This window comes from Schistocerca americana, chromosome 1 (assembly GCF_021461395.2).
Source record: "Schistocerca americana isolate TAMUIC-IGC-003095 chromosome 1, iqSchAmer2.1, whole genome shotgun sequence".
Taxonomy (NCBI): Eukaryota; Metazoa; Arthropoda; class Insecta; order Orthoptera; family Acrididae; genus Schistocerca; species Schistocerca americana.
Genome location: NC_060119.1, coordinates 777,349,044 through 777,363,529, shown reverse-complemented (window position 1 = coordinate 777,363,529; position 14,486 = coordinate 777,349,044). Strand labels below are relative to the sequence as shown.

The following is a 14,486-nucleotide window of genomic DNA, read 5'->3' as shown; positions in this document are numbered from 1 at the left end:
TCTTTCAATAAACGGTTTTACATGTGAAATGTGGCGCAAGCCTTTACTCTTCCTATTATGCAGAGCACCAGCTTCAACGGAATTATCATGTGGTATATGGTACATCGGTAAAGAATGCTCAAACTTTTCTCAAGGTTAGTGTCTATGTTATTTTTCTCTGAGCCAGCCGGCGCACGTGGCTGCCTGCGGTGCGAGTCATTGTCTGCTATCTCTTTGTTGGCATGCGTCGTTATTGGGATTAGGAGACCTAAATTCTACAAATTCACCTTGTCGAGAGGGCCCTGCCCTGTTTGAATCCCGCCAGTTCTGATGAAATTCAGGTCTGTCGTTATGATTATGTCGACTGTCGGTTGGTTCAAATGGCTCTGAGCACTATGGGACTCAACTTCTGAGGTCATTAGTCCCCTAGAACTTAGAACTAGTTAAACCTAACTAACCTTAGGACATCACACACATCCGTGCCTGAGGCAGGATTCGAACCCGCGACCGTAGCGGTCTCGCGGTTCCAGACTGCAGCGCCTAGAACCGCCTATCGACTGTCGTCATGTCGGTAGTTCCTGTAGGTTGTTTCTTGTCGGTTAAGTGGTGGAGAATTTCTCCCTGAATTATCACTGCACGGTGGACCATTGCGTCTGAAGTTATTCTGTCTCCCGTGATAATAATAGTTCTGGTTGCCATATTGTCTGTTTCTATGATTGTGTCTGTCATATTCATTACTACGGAAATGCGATCTTTCTCTGTAATTATTATTTTGCCAACGGTTGTCATACGGGTGGTGTCTGTTTTGTTCACGATTTGCGTTGTAAGAATAGCGTTGTCGTGTCCAGTTATTATTTCTGTCATCGCGGAATTGTGACGGATGTGACGTGTAATTGTTGTGCTCCTGTTTTCGCATTCCACGATGGTCAGTGTCAATTTCCAGTTCTTGTAACAGTCCCTGAAAAGCTTCAATGTCGTCTTTGCAACGTCCTGCTAAAATAATATGTCGTAAATGTTCGGGCAATTTGATTAAGCAAATGCGGATGAATTCTGAGGGGCTGTATGGGTTTGACAAGTACTGATTCTTGTGCAACATGTCTTCAAAATATTTCGCAAGACTGGAAAATTCAGATTGTTCGAAATGTTTCATCATTATGATGCTATGTTTTACTCGGTCTTGTGTAGCTTGAGACCAATATGCTGAGAGGAAGGCATGATAAAATTCTCCTTCACTGTGGCAATCGTGAATGACCGATCGCATTCTTACAGCTGGTTCATTCTCTAAGTAGCCACACATAAATTCTAATCTGTGCTCTAATGACCAGTTGGGAGGAAAACAATGAGAGAATTGATGATGCCACGCTTGTGGATGAATGTCGTTGCCAGAATGCTTAAATGTTTTGAACTTACGTGTAGTAATGAACAGCTTATAGTCAAAATCATCGTGTCGGCGAGTCGCATATCGATCATTGTTACATTGTGTCGGCGGTTCCATCTCAAAATTCGGTGCACCTTGCCAATTTCTATCATAATCTCCGAAATGCCCTGTGTTATTATTTTGTGGCTTTTCCGTATTTCTAAATCCCTCTTCCCGTGTTGGAGTGCGAATGTCCTCTGAAATACGTAATTCTTGTATTACTTGTGCCAACTGATCTTGTACTTCCAGGATTTCTCTTTTGTGTTGTGTACTAGTTTGATTCTGATTTTGTCTGAATTTCTTAATTTTTTCATACTCTTCTGTGTCAGTGAAGGCTACAGGTCTTGTGTCATTCAGATCATCATCCACCTTTGTAGATAAGTTAGTGAACTGATCCGAAAGTTCGGCTACTTTCTCCAATAGTGAACTTATTTCCTCAGTGTGTTTTTTTGAACCAAGTTTCAGAGTGTCCATTTGTGTTGAAATCGTATCTACTGTGTCCTTTAAATTTTCCTGAGTTTTTGCAAGTTGTGTAACCGAATCCGTAGATGCAACTAAGTCAGTTTTAGCTTGCAAGGTCTCATGATTTTCATGGACAATAGTTTGCAGTTCTTTTATGGCTGCTTCGTGATTCTGTAATGTATTTTCATGCCGCGAAAAAATAGGTTGGAAATGCTCACAAATTTGTGTTTTTACGTCATTACAGACTTTTTGACATTTCGATTCGATTTTATGTAACTCAGTAGTTAAATCTTCACGTGTTTCTTCAAGCGTGTTGTCTAACGTTTGAAGATTTTGTTCCATTGTGTCTAACTTTCGATGGTTTTGTTCCATCGTGTCTAACTTTTGAAGATTTTGTTCCATTGTCTCCAACTTTTGAAGATTTTGTCCCATTTGTTTCCGATTTTGTCCTAGCGTTATGTCTAACTTTTGTAGCCTTTGTCCCATTTGTTGCATTAACTGTGATAACAATACACTGGTGTCTGAAACATGTTCCTCAGTGCTATTCGGCAGTGCATTTGAACCGGCAATATTCGCATTTTGAAAAGCAGAAAATGTGTCTTGACTTATTTGAGAAAATGGTGAGGACGCAAAACCTGAGCCTACAGTATTTGCAAGATTGTGTCCTGTCATTTTGGAATCCTGAGGCGAGCTGTTGCCGACCGATCGATCGATAATGCTTCCCTGTTCACTAATTGTTTTACTGTCTACACCATTATTTGCAGCCCACTCCATTTCCCTATGCGCAATTACCAAATTACTACTTTGAACATTAGTTAATTCATTGCTAGGTGGCGCTAACACACTGCTTTCGTCTTCATTGTCATTTCTCAGTTTACTTTGGAGCCTAGTATTACGTTTTTCACACGCAATTATTATCACAATAGTTCACACGATAACACAGAAAAGTACAATTTGAAGAGCAAAATAAGAAAACACATTAACATAGCACTGAAAATAATATCTAGTTAATGGCAAGCGCAGCTGCAAAATACTTGTTGCAAATCTACATGCATGCCACAACTGTTTTACTGTACAACAATGAAAAACTACAACTACAAAGGAAATTCTCTCTATAATTACCTGCTAGCAATAAACAATAGCTACACTAATTACACAAACTACAAGAAAAAAATCAGAAGACTCCAGGTTCGAATCCTGGTAGGGTCGCCATATAAAACGTCCCCTTAGAAAAACGTATGGATTACTGTGCTGATAAAACTCTTACGCTATTTGATTTTCAAACAGTTGAGCAAAACTGGACGTACTCAGACATTTCGCTCTTTACCTATTCTGATCAACACTAAACTGACACACAATATTTTTTGCGCAATGCAGTCTGACTTTCAATAATCCCTACAATAGAATGGCCCTGACTAACATTAGCCTATACCTTTCACAAATCACTTACCTCACAAAAATCTTCGTTACTCGAACTACTGCAATACAGCGAGCCCCACTACTGCCAGCTAAATAAAAGATTCAAACTACTGAAGGCCCTAACTACTGATAGGCATAGTTAGCAAATGAAAGATTTTAATAGAGAACAAACAATGTATTTACCTTAACAGTGTTCAAAAGTCATAATATATATAGCAGTTCATGACATCCAGTCTTACAAATGTACTGTGTCTTGGACACACGTCCAGATCATCCGCTCTCAAAACTCCGCTATTTTTCTCCCCACATCCAACACTGCTGGCGGCTCACCTCCAACTGCGCAACGCTACGCGCTGTTAACAGCCAACAGCCCAACACTACAATAGCGAATATTACAGCAATGCCACACAGCCACAGACTGCACACAGCACAGCCAGTGATTTTCACACTGAGCGCTACGTGGCGTTACCAATATAAAAACCTGAACCTACTTACAAGGTGAATCATATACTTCCATTATTGGCTCTGACGTTTTCTCCCCGACACAAAGTGATGACACCATGTTTCATCTCGCGCGACACTGCTGCTAAGATATTCTTTATCGTGATACCATTGCAGGAGCTGCAGCGTTCTCGACACTGTTCCACTTCTACTCCTCCGTCGGGCTGTAACGAAGGCACTGCGCACAGATTTTCCGGAACTTCAGATGCCCTGTCGTGATGGTGTGAGCGGTACCGTGAGTGATCGCTACCGTGATCCGAATGTCTTCCGCCAACGGTCAGTTCTGGCGTTAGCATCCACTGCAGTAATGACAGGAGTGGTTATGACACGACGAGCCTATCCTTGACGAGTGCTGTCTTTCTCAATGAGACCCGACCATCTCGAAATAGTTTATTCGACGCAAACACACGCCCACGTGACTTGCTCAGTTTGCCATACACAGCAGGCGTTCGGGCATGAATTTCACTTCTTGATACTCTTTACGCAGTCAAAAACAGCACTTCTCCTCGCTCTTCCTCTTTCCCGGTTTCCATAGTGAAGTCCTACGCACACACGACTCTCTTGACCTCACGTCGAGCACGTGTAGGCTACGAGCGTGTTATTCAGTGTCAGATGGCCCAGCGGTAAATGTTCACGCTGTTCTTTCCTGATTCCTAGTATAGGCGCTTCTATAGATACACACCTCCTGCTTTTCTAACGTCCACGCCATACCCCTTCAATAGTCCGTCTCGTTTTCATTTAATTGCTCCTTATATCAACTGTAGGATACGGATAAAAACCCATTTCAACAATCTCCAGCGAACGACAACTACCGAGAACGCCAACTCAGCAACAAGGAATCGCTCAGGCGAATCTTTCTTTATTAATTAACGTCGAGGAATGCCTATGATGTGATGATCTAGTTGTCTTGCGCACTGGCCAGTGTTGAAATGTAATGTACCTAGATGAGTTTGTTCTAACACAGAATACCCTGCTCGTAAAGAAAAACATACCACAAAATGAATAGGAAGAAGTAGACACAAATGAGTTGATGACAGTAGCTGCTGCGACCATTGATTTACATGAATGGGAAAAGCTGAAAATTTGTGCCAGACCGAGATCCGAACTGGGTCTTCTGCGCTCTCTCCCTTTCCCACACTCTCTCTCCCTCTCCCTCTCCCTCTCTCTCTCTCTCTCTCTCTCTCTCTCTCTCTCTCTCTCTCTCTGTTTTGTTCGTCATTATACTCGGCATTTGGCCTGGACGGACGTCACATAACACACCTTCAAATTCATCGTGGAATACTTATATCAGTTTTTCTTTTTTTATTACAGAGGGCAGGCAGCCTTTTAACCGATCACGCTGAGCTACCGTGCTGCCAGCACAACACCCACTCCCCGAGAAGAAAAGTTCCGATTCGGCTAGCAGTCGAAACTGGGCCCACTGCATAGCAGTCAGACGCGCTGACCACTCAACTAAGGGGGCGAACTTTTCGAACGTGTCAGAAAGAACAGACACCACATATATAAGTGAGACGAGGACGACCAGCTGATCACTTCAGTGCGGATGCACACCTCGCTCAAATTCTTACGGCTATCGGTGAAATGCCGCGAGTAATGAGGATAATGGCCAAGAGGCACTACATCAGTGGTGTGCGGATAAGCTGAGAATTTGGGTCTGACTGGAAGCTTGCTTGGGTAGTGCGTGCAGTTGCAATGACCACTGTGTCTGGACGACTTAGTGGTCAGCGAATGTGCCTACTACGCAGCAGACATGTGTTCGAATCCCGAGCCAGCACAAATTTTCAACTTTCCCCATCGATTTAAATCAATGCGCTATGGTAGCTAACGCCACTAATTCATTTGTATGGTGATCCACAGTGGGTCCAGGATTAAATTTTTAAAAAAACGGATACCACATATATAGAAAGAAATAGCCGCACAGTGAAAAGCAAAGATTTTGAAAATAAAATTGTAACACTGTCGCAATTTAGGGATCTGTGCCTCAACATGTAAAACCGGAAACCTATCGGTTCGCTTTCTTGCCCGTCTCTCTGTGTGTCTGTTCGGCTGTTAAGAATCAGTTTTCTCAGGGATAAGTAGACGTGTCAAGTTCAAATTTATGTCACACATTAAGGTCTAAGGACCCTTGGCAGTGTAAACATTTCAAGTTTCAAGTCAATGCAGTACAAGATAAGGCCATTTAGATCACATATTTTGATACTCAAAAACTCACTCATTAAAACCTACAGGGTGTTTCCTGTTGACGTAGAATCATAAAATTTGGCAATATCCAAGTTTCATTGTACAATCAAAGGAAAAAATCCGAAAACTATATATTTGTAATATTATCACACAAACAAATATTTTTTTGTAATTTTCATCCGTGTATCTCTCTGTCTGTTTGTCTGTTTAGACACTTGTTGCTCTTGAACAAGTATCAAATTCAAATTTTTGTCGCAAACTATGGTCTATAGTCAGTTGGCAGTGCAAGAATTTTTAGGTTCTAAGTCAATGCAGTTAAAGGTTACTCCTATTTATGCTACATAAATTGATACTCGAAAACACACTCATCATAATCTGTAGGGTACTTCTCGTTGACCTGTAATCATGAAATATGGCGAAGAGGAAGGTTTCATAATACAACCAAAGGAAAAAATCTGAGAACTGTAAATTTGTAATTCTATCACCCGACGAAATATCTTTTTGTCATTTATTATCTGACTCTCTCTGTCAGTCCGTCTGTTAAGATTTGCTTTTACTAGGAACGGTCAGACGTATCAAGTTGTAATTTATGTCACATACCAAGGCCTACGTTCCCTAGGCGGTATCACAAATTGAAGGTTCTAAGTCAATGCAGTCAAAAGATACGGCCATTTATGTCACATATTTTGATGCACACAAAGTCACTTATCAAAACCTACAGGATACTTCCCATTGACCTAGAATCATGAAATTTGAGAAGACGCAGGATTTCAGAATACAAGTTTTCAATGAAAAAAATACTAAAATTATGAATTTGTAACAATATCACATGAAAAAAGTTTTTCAGTTCTCATTCGTTATCTGACGTCAAATTTGAAATTATAACGATCAGTAGTTGTGTTTTTATGTTAACTGGGTCGCAATGGTAAAAGTCAAACATCAGGCGAAGAATGACTTTATGGCTCATATGACGCGTTTCGGAATTTATCCATGATCGGATACCCAGGAGCGATTACTGCACCGATTGTTTTTTCCTTTGTTGAATTTCGATTCCTCCCGAAGGGCGATAAAACGGTGACTTAAATTGTGGAATGATAACATAAAACAAAGGGTTGGCAATGCGAATAAAATACACAGGAAGCAGACAGGTAACATGGTAGACAGGCAATTAAAAAAACACGGCGACAGTCTGGTTTCTGTTCGCAAGAGACATAAAAATCACATAAACTCCAAACCCCATATGTACGTGCATTAATCTCTCGTGGATATCTGATGATAGATAAATTTCTAAACTCGTCATACGAGCAATAAAGTCATTTATATGAATGCGTTTCTCTGTTCTTTCGGACATAGCCGATGGATCCACCTTCTTGAGTGCGGATACACAAGTACGTCCGAGGAAAGGAACAGGAACTGCGAACAGGTGGCCCTCGGTGGGAATGTGGGTCGGCCGTGAGGCGTGCCGATACAGTCCGCGCAGTTGCGATCACACTGTATCTCGGCTCGCGCAGTGGCTAACGCACCTGCCTAGTGTACATGGGCAGGGAAGGGCGGAAAAGGTTGTTGGATCCGGCTTACGACCATAGTGTACAGGAGTTCGAGCGGTCAGGACTTGAGCGGGTATCCAGGGCTGCCGTTAAATGACACAACAGGAAAATAGGTAAAAAAATGGTTCAAATGGCTCTGAGCACTATGCGACTTAACTTCTGAGGTCATGAGTCACCTAGAACTTAGAACTAATTAAACCTAACTAACCTAAGGACATCACACACATCCATGCGCGAGGCAGGATTCGAACCTGCGACCGTAGCGGTCGTTCGGCTCCAGACTGTAGCGCCTAGAACCGCACGGCCACATGAAGTCCATGAACGGCTGCAAATGGACTCCAAGTAGCCGATCATAACCATTTCCAATCAACAATTTATTCAATCTGGAAATTAGGTAAAAGAAAGCGAATATATTTCAGTGTATGGTATACACGGGGCGCTCCTAGGGTCGGAAGTTACCAAGCTTAGGCCAGTCTAGGATGTCGAACAAGTAATTGAAATGGGCAATGGATGGGCAGGTGGCTCATGTTAGCCGATTTCGGTGGCCGGTCATGGAACGCAGAGCCAGAGGCTCTGCCTCCCAAAAAGACGTCTGCTCTGCTCGAGGTCTGAATGACTAAAGAGCATAACAATTGTGTTCTGCACTGCACAGTCCTCCAGCGTCCGCACACGTGATTTGTCTCCCACGCACGCTATTGACTAAAACCGATGGCGTGAATTCACTAGCAGTTTCAGCAGAGAGCTCAAGGCGTCTCTCGTCAGCAGTTTCATCTGGACAGAACTGCCTCGGTTCGGGAAGGCAGGCAACTTGTGTCCCGTAGGCATAGCGGAAGTTGTTCTGGGAGAAAACTTGTAAAGATTTGACTGGGCCTTTAAAATAAATGTTTTAAACCAATTCCGTAATATATTCCTTGACTTGCTGCCACCCTGTTCACTAGTAAGCTGGTGATCCCGGGTACGAATCCCGGTCGGCTACACATTTCCACTCGTCGCTGATTTCGCGTAATGTCCCACTGCTGCTGACATCAGTAATCCATTCCCTTTCCTCTCCTTTGCTTTCCTTTCTCGCCCCTTCACCATCAATTTACAAACAAAATCATTCCTTCCCTGATGATTGACTTTTACCATTGCGACCAGTCAGGGTGAATGGAGAACTACTGATTATTATAACAATGGTCGCCTGCCTCGTGCATTACTTTATGCTACATTTATATTATCGTAATTAAAACATGCTGAAAATTTCGGAATCACGCGAAATCTTGCCAGTATCGATGTCGATAACTTTCAGAAATAGTCGAGATCCCCGATTCCAAGAATGAATGAACTGTCTGTATACGTAAATCTGCGGAACGCTCAGTGGGCGAGCCCTACTCGCACCTATTTTTGTCAGCAACTTGTCGATAATTCTCATTTACACTGAAGTAACAGGCCACAGGATACCTCCCAATAACCTGTCGGACCTCCTTTTGCCCGGTGTAGTGAAGCAGCAACAAGTCGTTGGAAAGTCCTCTGCAGAAATACTGAACCATGCTGCCTCTGTAGCGTCCATAACAGCAAAAGTGTTGTCGAAGCAATATTTTGAGCACGAACTGACCTCTCTACTATGTCCTATAATTGTTCGATGGGGTTCATGATGGGCGATCAGGGTGGCCAAATCACTCACTCGAATTGTCCAGAATGTTCTTCAAACGAATCGCGAACAATTGTGGCCCGGTGATGGCGCATTGTCATCCATAAAAATTCCATCGTTGTTTGGGAACATGAAGTCCATGAACGGCTGCAAATGGACTCCAAGTAGCCGATCATAACCATTTCCAATCAACAATTTATTCAATCTGACCAAACGACCCAGCCTTTCCACGTAAACATAGCCAACATGCCGGCCGGAGTGGCCGTGCGGTTCTAGGCGCTACAGTCTGGAGCCGAGCGACCGCTACGGTCGCAGGTTCGAATCCTGCCTCGGGCATTGATGTGTGTGATGTCCTTAGGTTAGTTAGGTTTAATTAGTTCTAAGTTCTAGGCGACTGATGACCTCAGAACAGTGCTCAGAGCCATTTTTTTGAACAGCCAACATCGTTATGGAGCCGCCACCAGCTTGCACATTGCCTTGGTGACAACCTGGGTCCATGGCTTCGTGGGGTCTGCGTAACACAAGAGCGCAACCATCAGTTCCTACTAGCTGAAATTGGGACTCATCTGACCATGCCTCGTTTTTCCAGTCATCTAGGGTCCAAAATGGTCACGAGCCCAAGAGTGGCGCTGCAGGCGATGACTTATTGTTAGGAAAGGCTCTCGCCTCGGGCGTCTGATGCCATAGCCCATTAACGCTGAATTTCGCCGCACTGTTCTAATGCATACGTTCGTCACACGTCGCTCATTGATTTCTGCGGTTATTTCAAGCAGTGTTACTTGTCTGTTAGCAGTGACAGCTCTAAGCAAACGCCTCTGCTCTCGGGTGTTAAGTGACGGCCGTCGGCCACGGCGTTGTCCATGGTGAGAGGTAGTGCCTGAAATTTGGCGACACTGTGGATCTCAGAGTACTGCATTCCCTAATGACTTCCGAAATGTCATGTCCCATGCGTCTAGCTCCAACTACCATTTTGCGTTCAAAGTCTGTTAATTCCCGTCGTGCTGCCATAATCACGTGAGAAATCTCTTCACAAGGATCACCTGAGTACAAAAGACAGCTCCACCAATTCACTGCCCTTTTATACATTGTATATGCGATACTACCGCCATCTGCCTATGTGCATATCGCTATCCCATGACTTTCGTTGTCTCAGTGTATTACGATACAGCTTGTTAAACAAGGGATATGGATGCTATAAAATTTTGTTTGGCCTTTCCTACCACTTTTCTGACCGACTGTGAAACTCTCATTTAAGTCTGGCACAATTAAATGCCAAAATTTGTTCTTCACTTTCCCAAGTGAGAACTTCGCTCGATTAAACCAACATATATAACATTCATTTCTACGGAAAAAAGCATAATGACTACAAATTGACTATGTTCATCCAACATAAAAAATGGGTCAAATGGCTCTGATCACTCTGGGATTTAACTTATGAGATCATGAGTCCCCTAGAACTTAGAACTACTTAAACCTAACTAACCTAAGGACATCACACACATCCATGCCCGAGGCAGGATTCAAACCTGCGACCGGAGCGGTTGCTCGGCTCCAGACTGTAGCGCCTAGAACCGCACGGCCACTCTGGCCGGCCTATTCGTGGTGCCCTTCTATGTACACGATTAATATCCCCTGTTAGTCCTATCTGGTAAACGTCCCACATTCTCAAGTAATGTTCAAGGATGTGTCGTATGTGTGATTTGTAATAAATCGGCTTTGTAGCGTTTCCCTGGTATTCTACCAATAAACCGAAGGCTGGTACCTTCTTTACCCATGACTGAGCCTGTATTATCGTTCCAGTTCATGTCCCTATAGAATATTATACCGAGGTAATTGTATGAGTTTACCGATCCCAACTGTGATTCGTTGATGTTGTAGAAATAGGATACTACATGTTTTCGTTTTGTCAAATGCACAGTTTAAAATTCTGAACACTTAAACCAAGTTGCCAGTCTGTGTACCATTTTGAAGCGTTATCAGTATCTGACTGAATATTTGTGCAGCATCTTTCAGCCTGCACTCCACTGTAGATAACTGCATCATCTGCAGAAAGTCTGAGGTTACTGTAAGGGGCGATTAGAAATTTCTGTTAATATGCTCGGCAAGGTCATTAATATACAACGTGAACAGCAAGAGACCCAACAGGCTTCCCTAGGACACACGTGAAGTTACGTCATGCCCCATAATTAATACATGAAGTGTCATATGAACGTCATTTTACTATGTAATATGTTTGCAGACTTTTAACGCTTTATCAACGGTTCCTGTCATAACCCCCAAGGCACTAAATTTTCCGTACGTGTCTTCTTCTTTTTTTCTTTTGCTGCAAACATCAGTTTGTTTTAATAATGATTAATTGCAGTTCACATAAAAGCGTTATGTATGCCCTGCAGTTCTAGTTCAATGATAAACTAAGAAATACTTAAAAAATAATAATAGTGCAAGGCAACAGTAAATCAGTTATACACAAAGTATTTTAAGAAGAATTCTATGTAATTACAAAATTTTAGATATGTGACTTTGAATCACGTGAAGTGTTTCTGCAAAGTGGTAAATTAGCCAATTTACATAAACGGTCTCTATCCATTCTTCCACCAGTAGCCGCAGAATGCCACACACTGAATGTCAACCACCTCTTCAACGCTGCATTTCACCTTATGACTCTCAGTGCACAGCGTGGGATATTTCTGCAAAAAAATACGTTAGTAAAACAAGTCCTAACAATCACATTAAGATAGACAGTAAGTCAATTATCACTGTGTAAAACACGTATGTCATGAGAGGGTTGTATTTTTACGGTAACAGCTATTTCAATTTCAGATACTGGTGTCGTCCATGCATAAGTACGTTCCAGTTGTGCACATTTTCAAGACAAGCAGTTTGATGAACTTAGAAACCTGTCAGAAAGCGAGCTTCAGCTTCCCAGAAGCAGAATTTATTGCTGTCACTGCTTATCAGGTAAGAGTACACAATAACTACCCGCAGGCGGCCACTGCAATATTATTTAGACTAGAAATATGCCAATACCGATAGGGTAGTATTTACAGTTTTTTTTCTAGAAACGCCGGCCGGTGTGGCCGAGCGGTTCTAGGCGCTACAGTCTGGAACCGCGCGACCGCTGCGGTCGCAGGTTCGCATCCTGCCTCGGGCATTGATGTGTGTGATGTCCTTAGGTTAGTTAGGTTTAAGTAGTTCTAAGTTCTAGGGGACCGATGACCTCAGAAGTTAAGTCCCATAGTGCTCAGAGCCATGTGAACCATTTTGTAGAAACACTTTCCGTTATGACCCACCTACATCATTCCAGTATCGCAACACGTCTACGTGTTCTACGAAGGCATGCTGAAAACTAATGCATCTGAATTTTTACGTAAAACCCTTAACGCTTTTTAAATAAAACAAACGCTGTTAATATTCTGCATCTTTATTCTTCATGTCTACATATTTGCAGTTGTCTATCGTTCGTCTACACATGGAGCTCCCTCTCCTTCAACATGAAATGCCAGATACACACGAGTGCTGCGATACCTGGATTAATCGGATGCCTTGGTTTCACTGTCATCGATCATCCTCCATACAGTCCCGACTTCCCGCCGTCCGATTTTCGTCTGTTTCCAAAACTTGAAGGTAACTTCGAGGACTTCCCTTTAATAGGGATGAAGCGGTGCAGGCAGAGGTTGTGGCTCCGTCAACGAAGTCAAACATTCGACAGTGACGGTATCAACAATGTGGCCTCTCGTTGAGAAAGAAGACATGAAGAATGACAATGTAGAATGGTGATAAATTCTGTTTTATTTAAGAATCTTTAAGAGTTCTCACACGAAAAATTTGGAGGCTTTACTTTTCAGCCCTCTCTCGCAGTTTCCTCAGAGTGAGCGCTGGCAGACTGAGATCACTAATCAGTCCAGTTTCCTCCTGGTGGCTTGCAGTGTGCAGGCAGCCAACAATCCAGCTATTGAAAAGGTCCACCGTGGCACTCACTTGTATTGTCTGTTAGCCACAGGGCTTCATTCTCTTTGGTTAAACTCGTAAAATCTCGACTCCTCTGGTCCCTTAGAAAAGGGAATACCAAAGGTAGTCTACGATGATTATCGGGTGTCATGAATCTATTAAGATCATTGAGTCAAGGCATGGCAACATTTATTTTCTTTTCCGACACAGTAATGGTTCATAACTAACTAAACGATTCGAAAGACTGAATTCTTCCCGTGTTTCCCACCACCTGCAGCCTAGAGATGGGCAAAACCGTTCTTTTCAGAGATCAGAAGTTCTCACTCACTGGAATGAACTAGCTCTTTTCCATGACCCTTCACTCACCATTGACTCAAAAAATACATAAAAAGAAGTCACCTTGCCTTTTTAATTCAGATCATTATAGCTGTATTGTTATCTGGTTTATTTTTAAAGGTCATACAAAGATAAGTAATAGTAGTAGTTCTGAAATTTAAATGTTCTGCATTTTATCTCCTGTAAAAATGAAAAACTTAGAACAAAATAGTAAATACATTTCATTAAGTGGGAAAATTTTAGACATAATACTTACTCTTGTTATGTGTTCATAATTTTGTTGAAGACAAAATGCAATAGAATACATAAACTTAATTATAATTACGTGCTTAGGCGTCATTTACAGTCAGTATGACAATATATGTACCCAACAAGGAAAAATTAGACAATATTATGATTTAGAAATAAAATTTGATCTATTTTACTCGAAGCGAGTCAGTTTCTTTTCTTGTCGCATCTTTGTCCTGCTTAGAAACGGTGTTCACAGGACGCCTACATAGCTGTATTACATAATATTTTCAGAACCTGTTGGTATAGTGTTGGGCACAGTAATTTTCTGTTTTCCCACCAGTTCAAGCGATCGCTGTTACTAGGAAAACATGACTCCGATAAACATTTGCTAGTTCGACGATAGCAGCACTGTCATGATTTTCTTGGCGTCGAGAACACACTGCAGACAGTTGTCCATATTTTACCCACAACAGTTAAGGGATATAATTTGTTTGTATCTCAAAGAAAAAGATGTTATGCCTTTCGGTGCCCGGGGACCAATTCCCAACGAAATAACAACAAACTGTCAGAAAATAGAAATAGTAAACTCAATATATATCTAGCAAACACTGTCGCATTCATAGCAGAAATGGACATCCAAAAGAACCTAGAAACATTTAACTGTATTAAAAGAACAATGTGTAGAACCTTCAGAACTAAAGGAAGAAAGGAAATTCTAACTAAGATATACGAAATGATGTCAAAACCAACAATGACATTTGTAAGTGAATCGTGGACTGCACAAAAAGGAATGAACAAAGAATAACAATTATTGGAGATGTGATTTATAAGAAGA

At 42.1% G+C, this 14,486-nt stretch overlaps 1 protein-coding gene across 1 annotated transcript in view; it reads left to right on the top strand.

The window, feature by feature from the left end:
- Window positions 1-14,486, top strand: part of LOC124594143 (T-box transcription factor mls-1-like) — a 196,774-nt gene that overhangs the window by 134,029 nt on the left and 48,259 nt on the right. Inside the window, exon 4 of the mRNA XM_047132502.1 lies at window positions 11,957-12,094. Coding sequence (XP_046988458.1) covers window positions 11,957-12,094 — 138 coding nt within the window. The remainder of the gene's footprint in view (window positions 1-11,956; window positions 12,095-14,486) is intronic.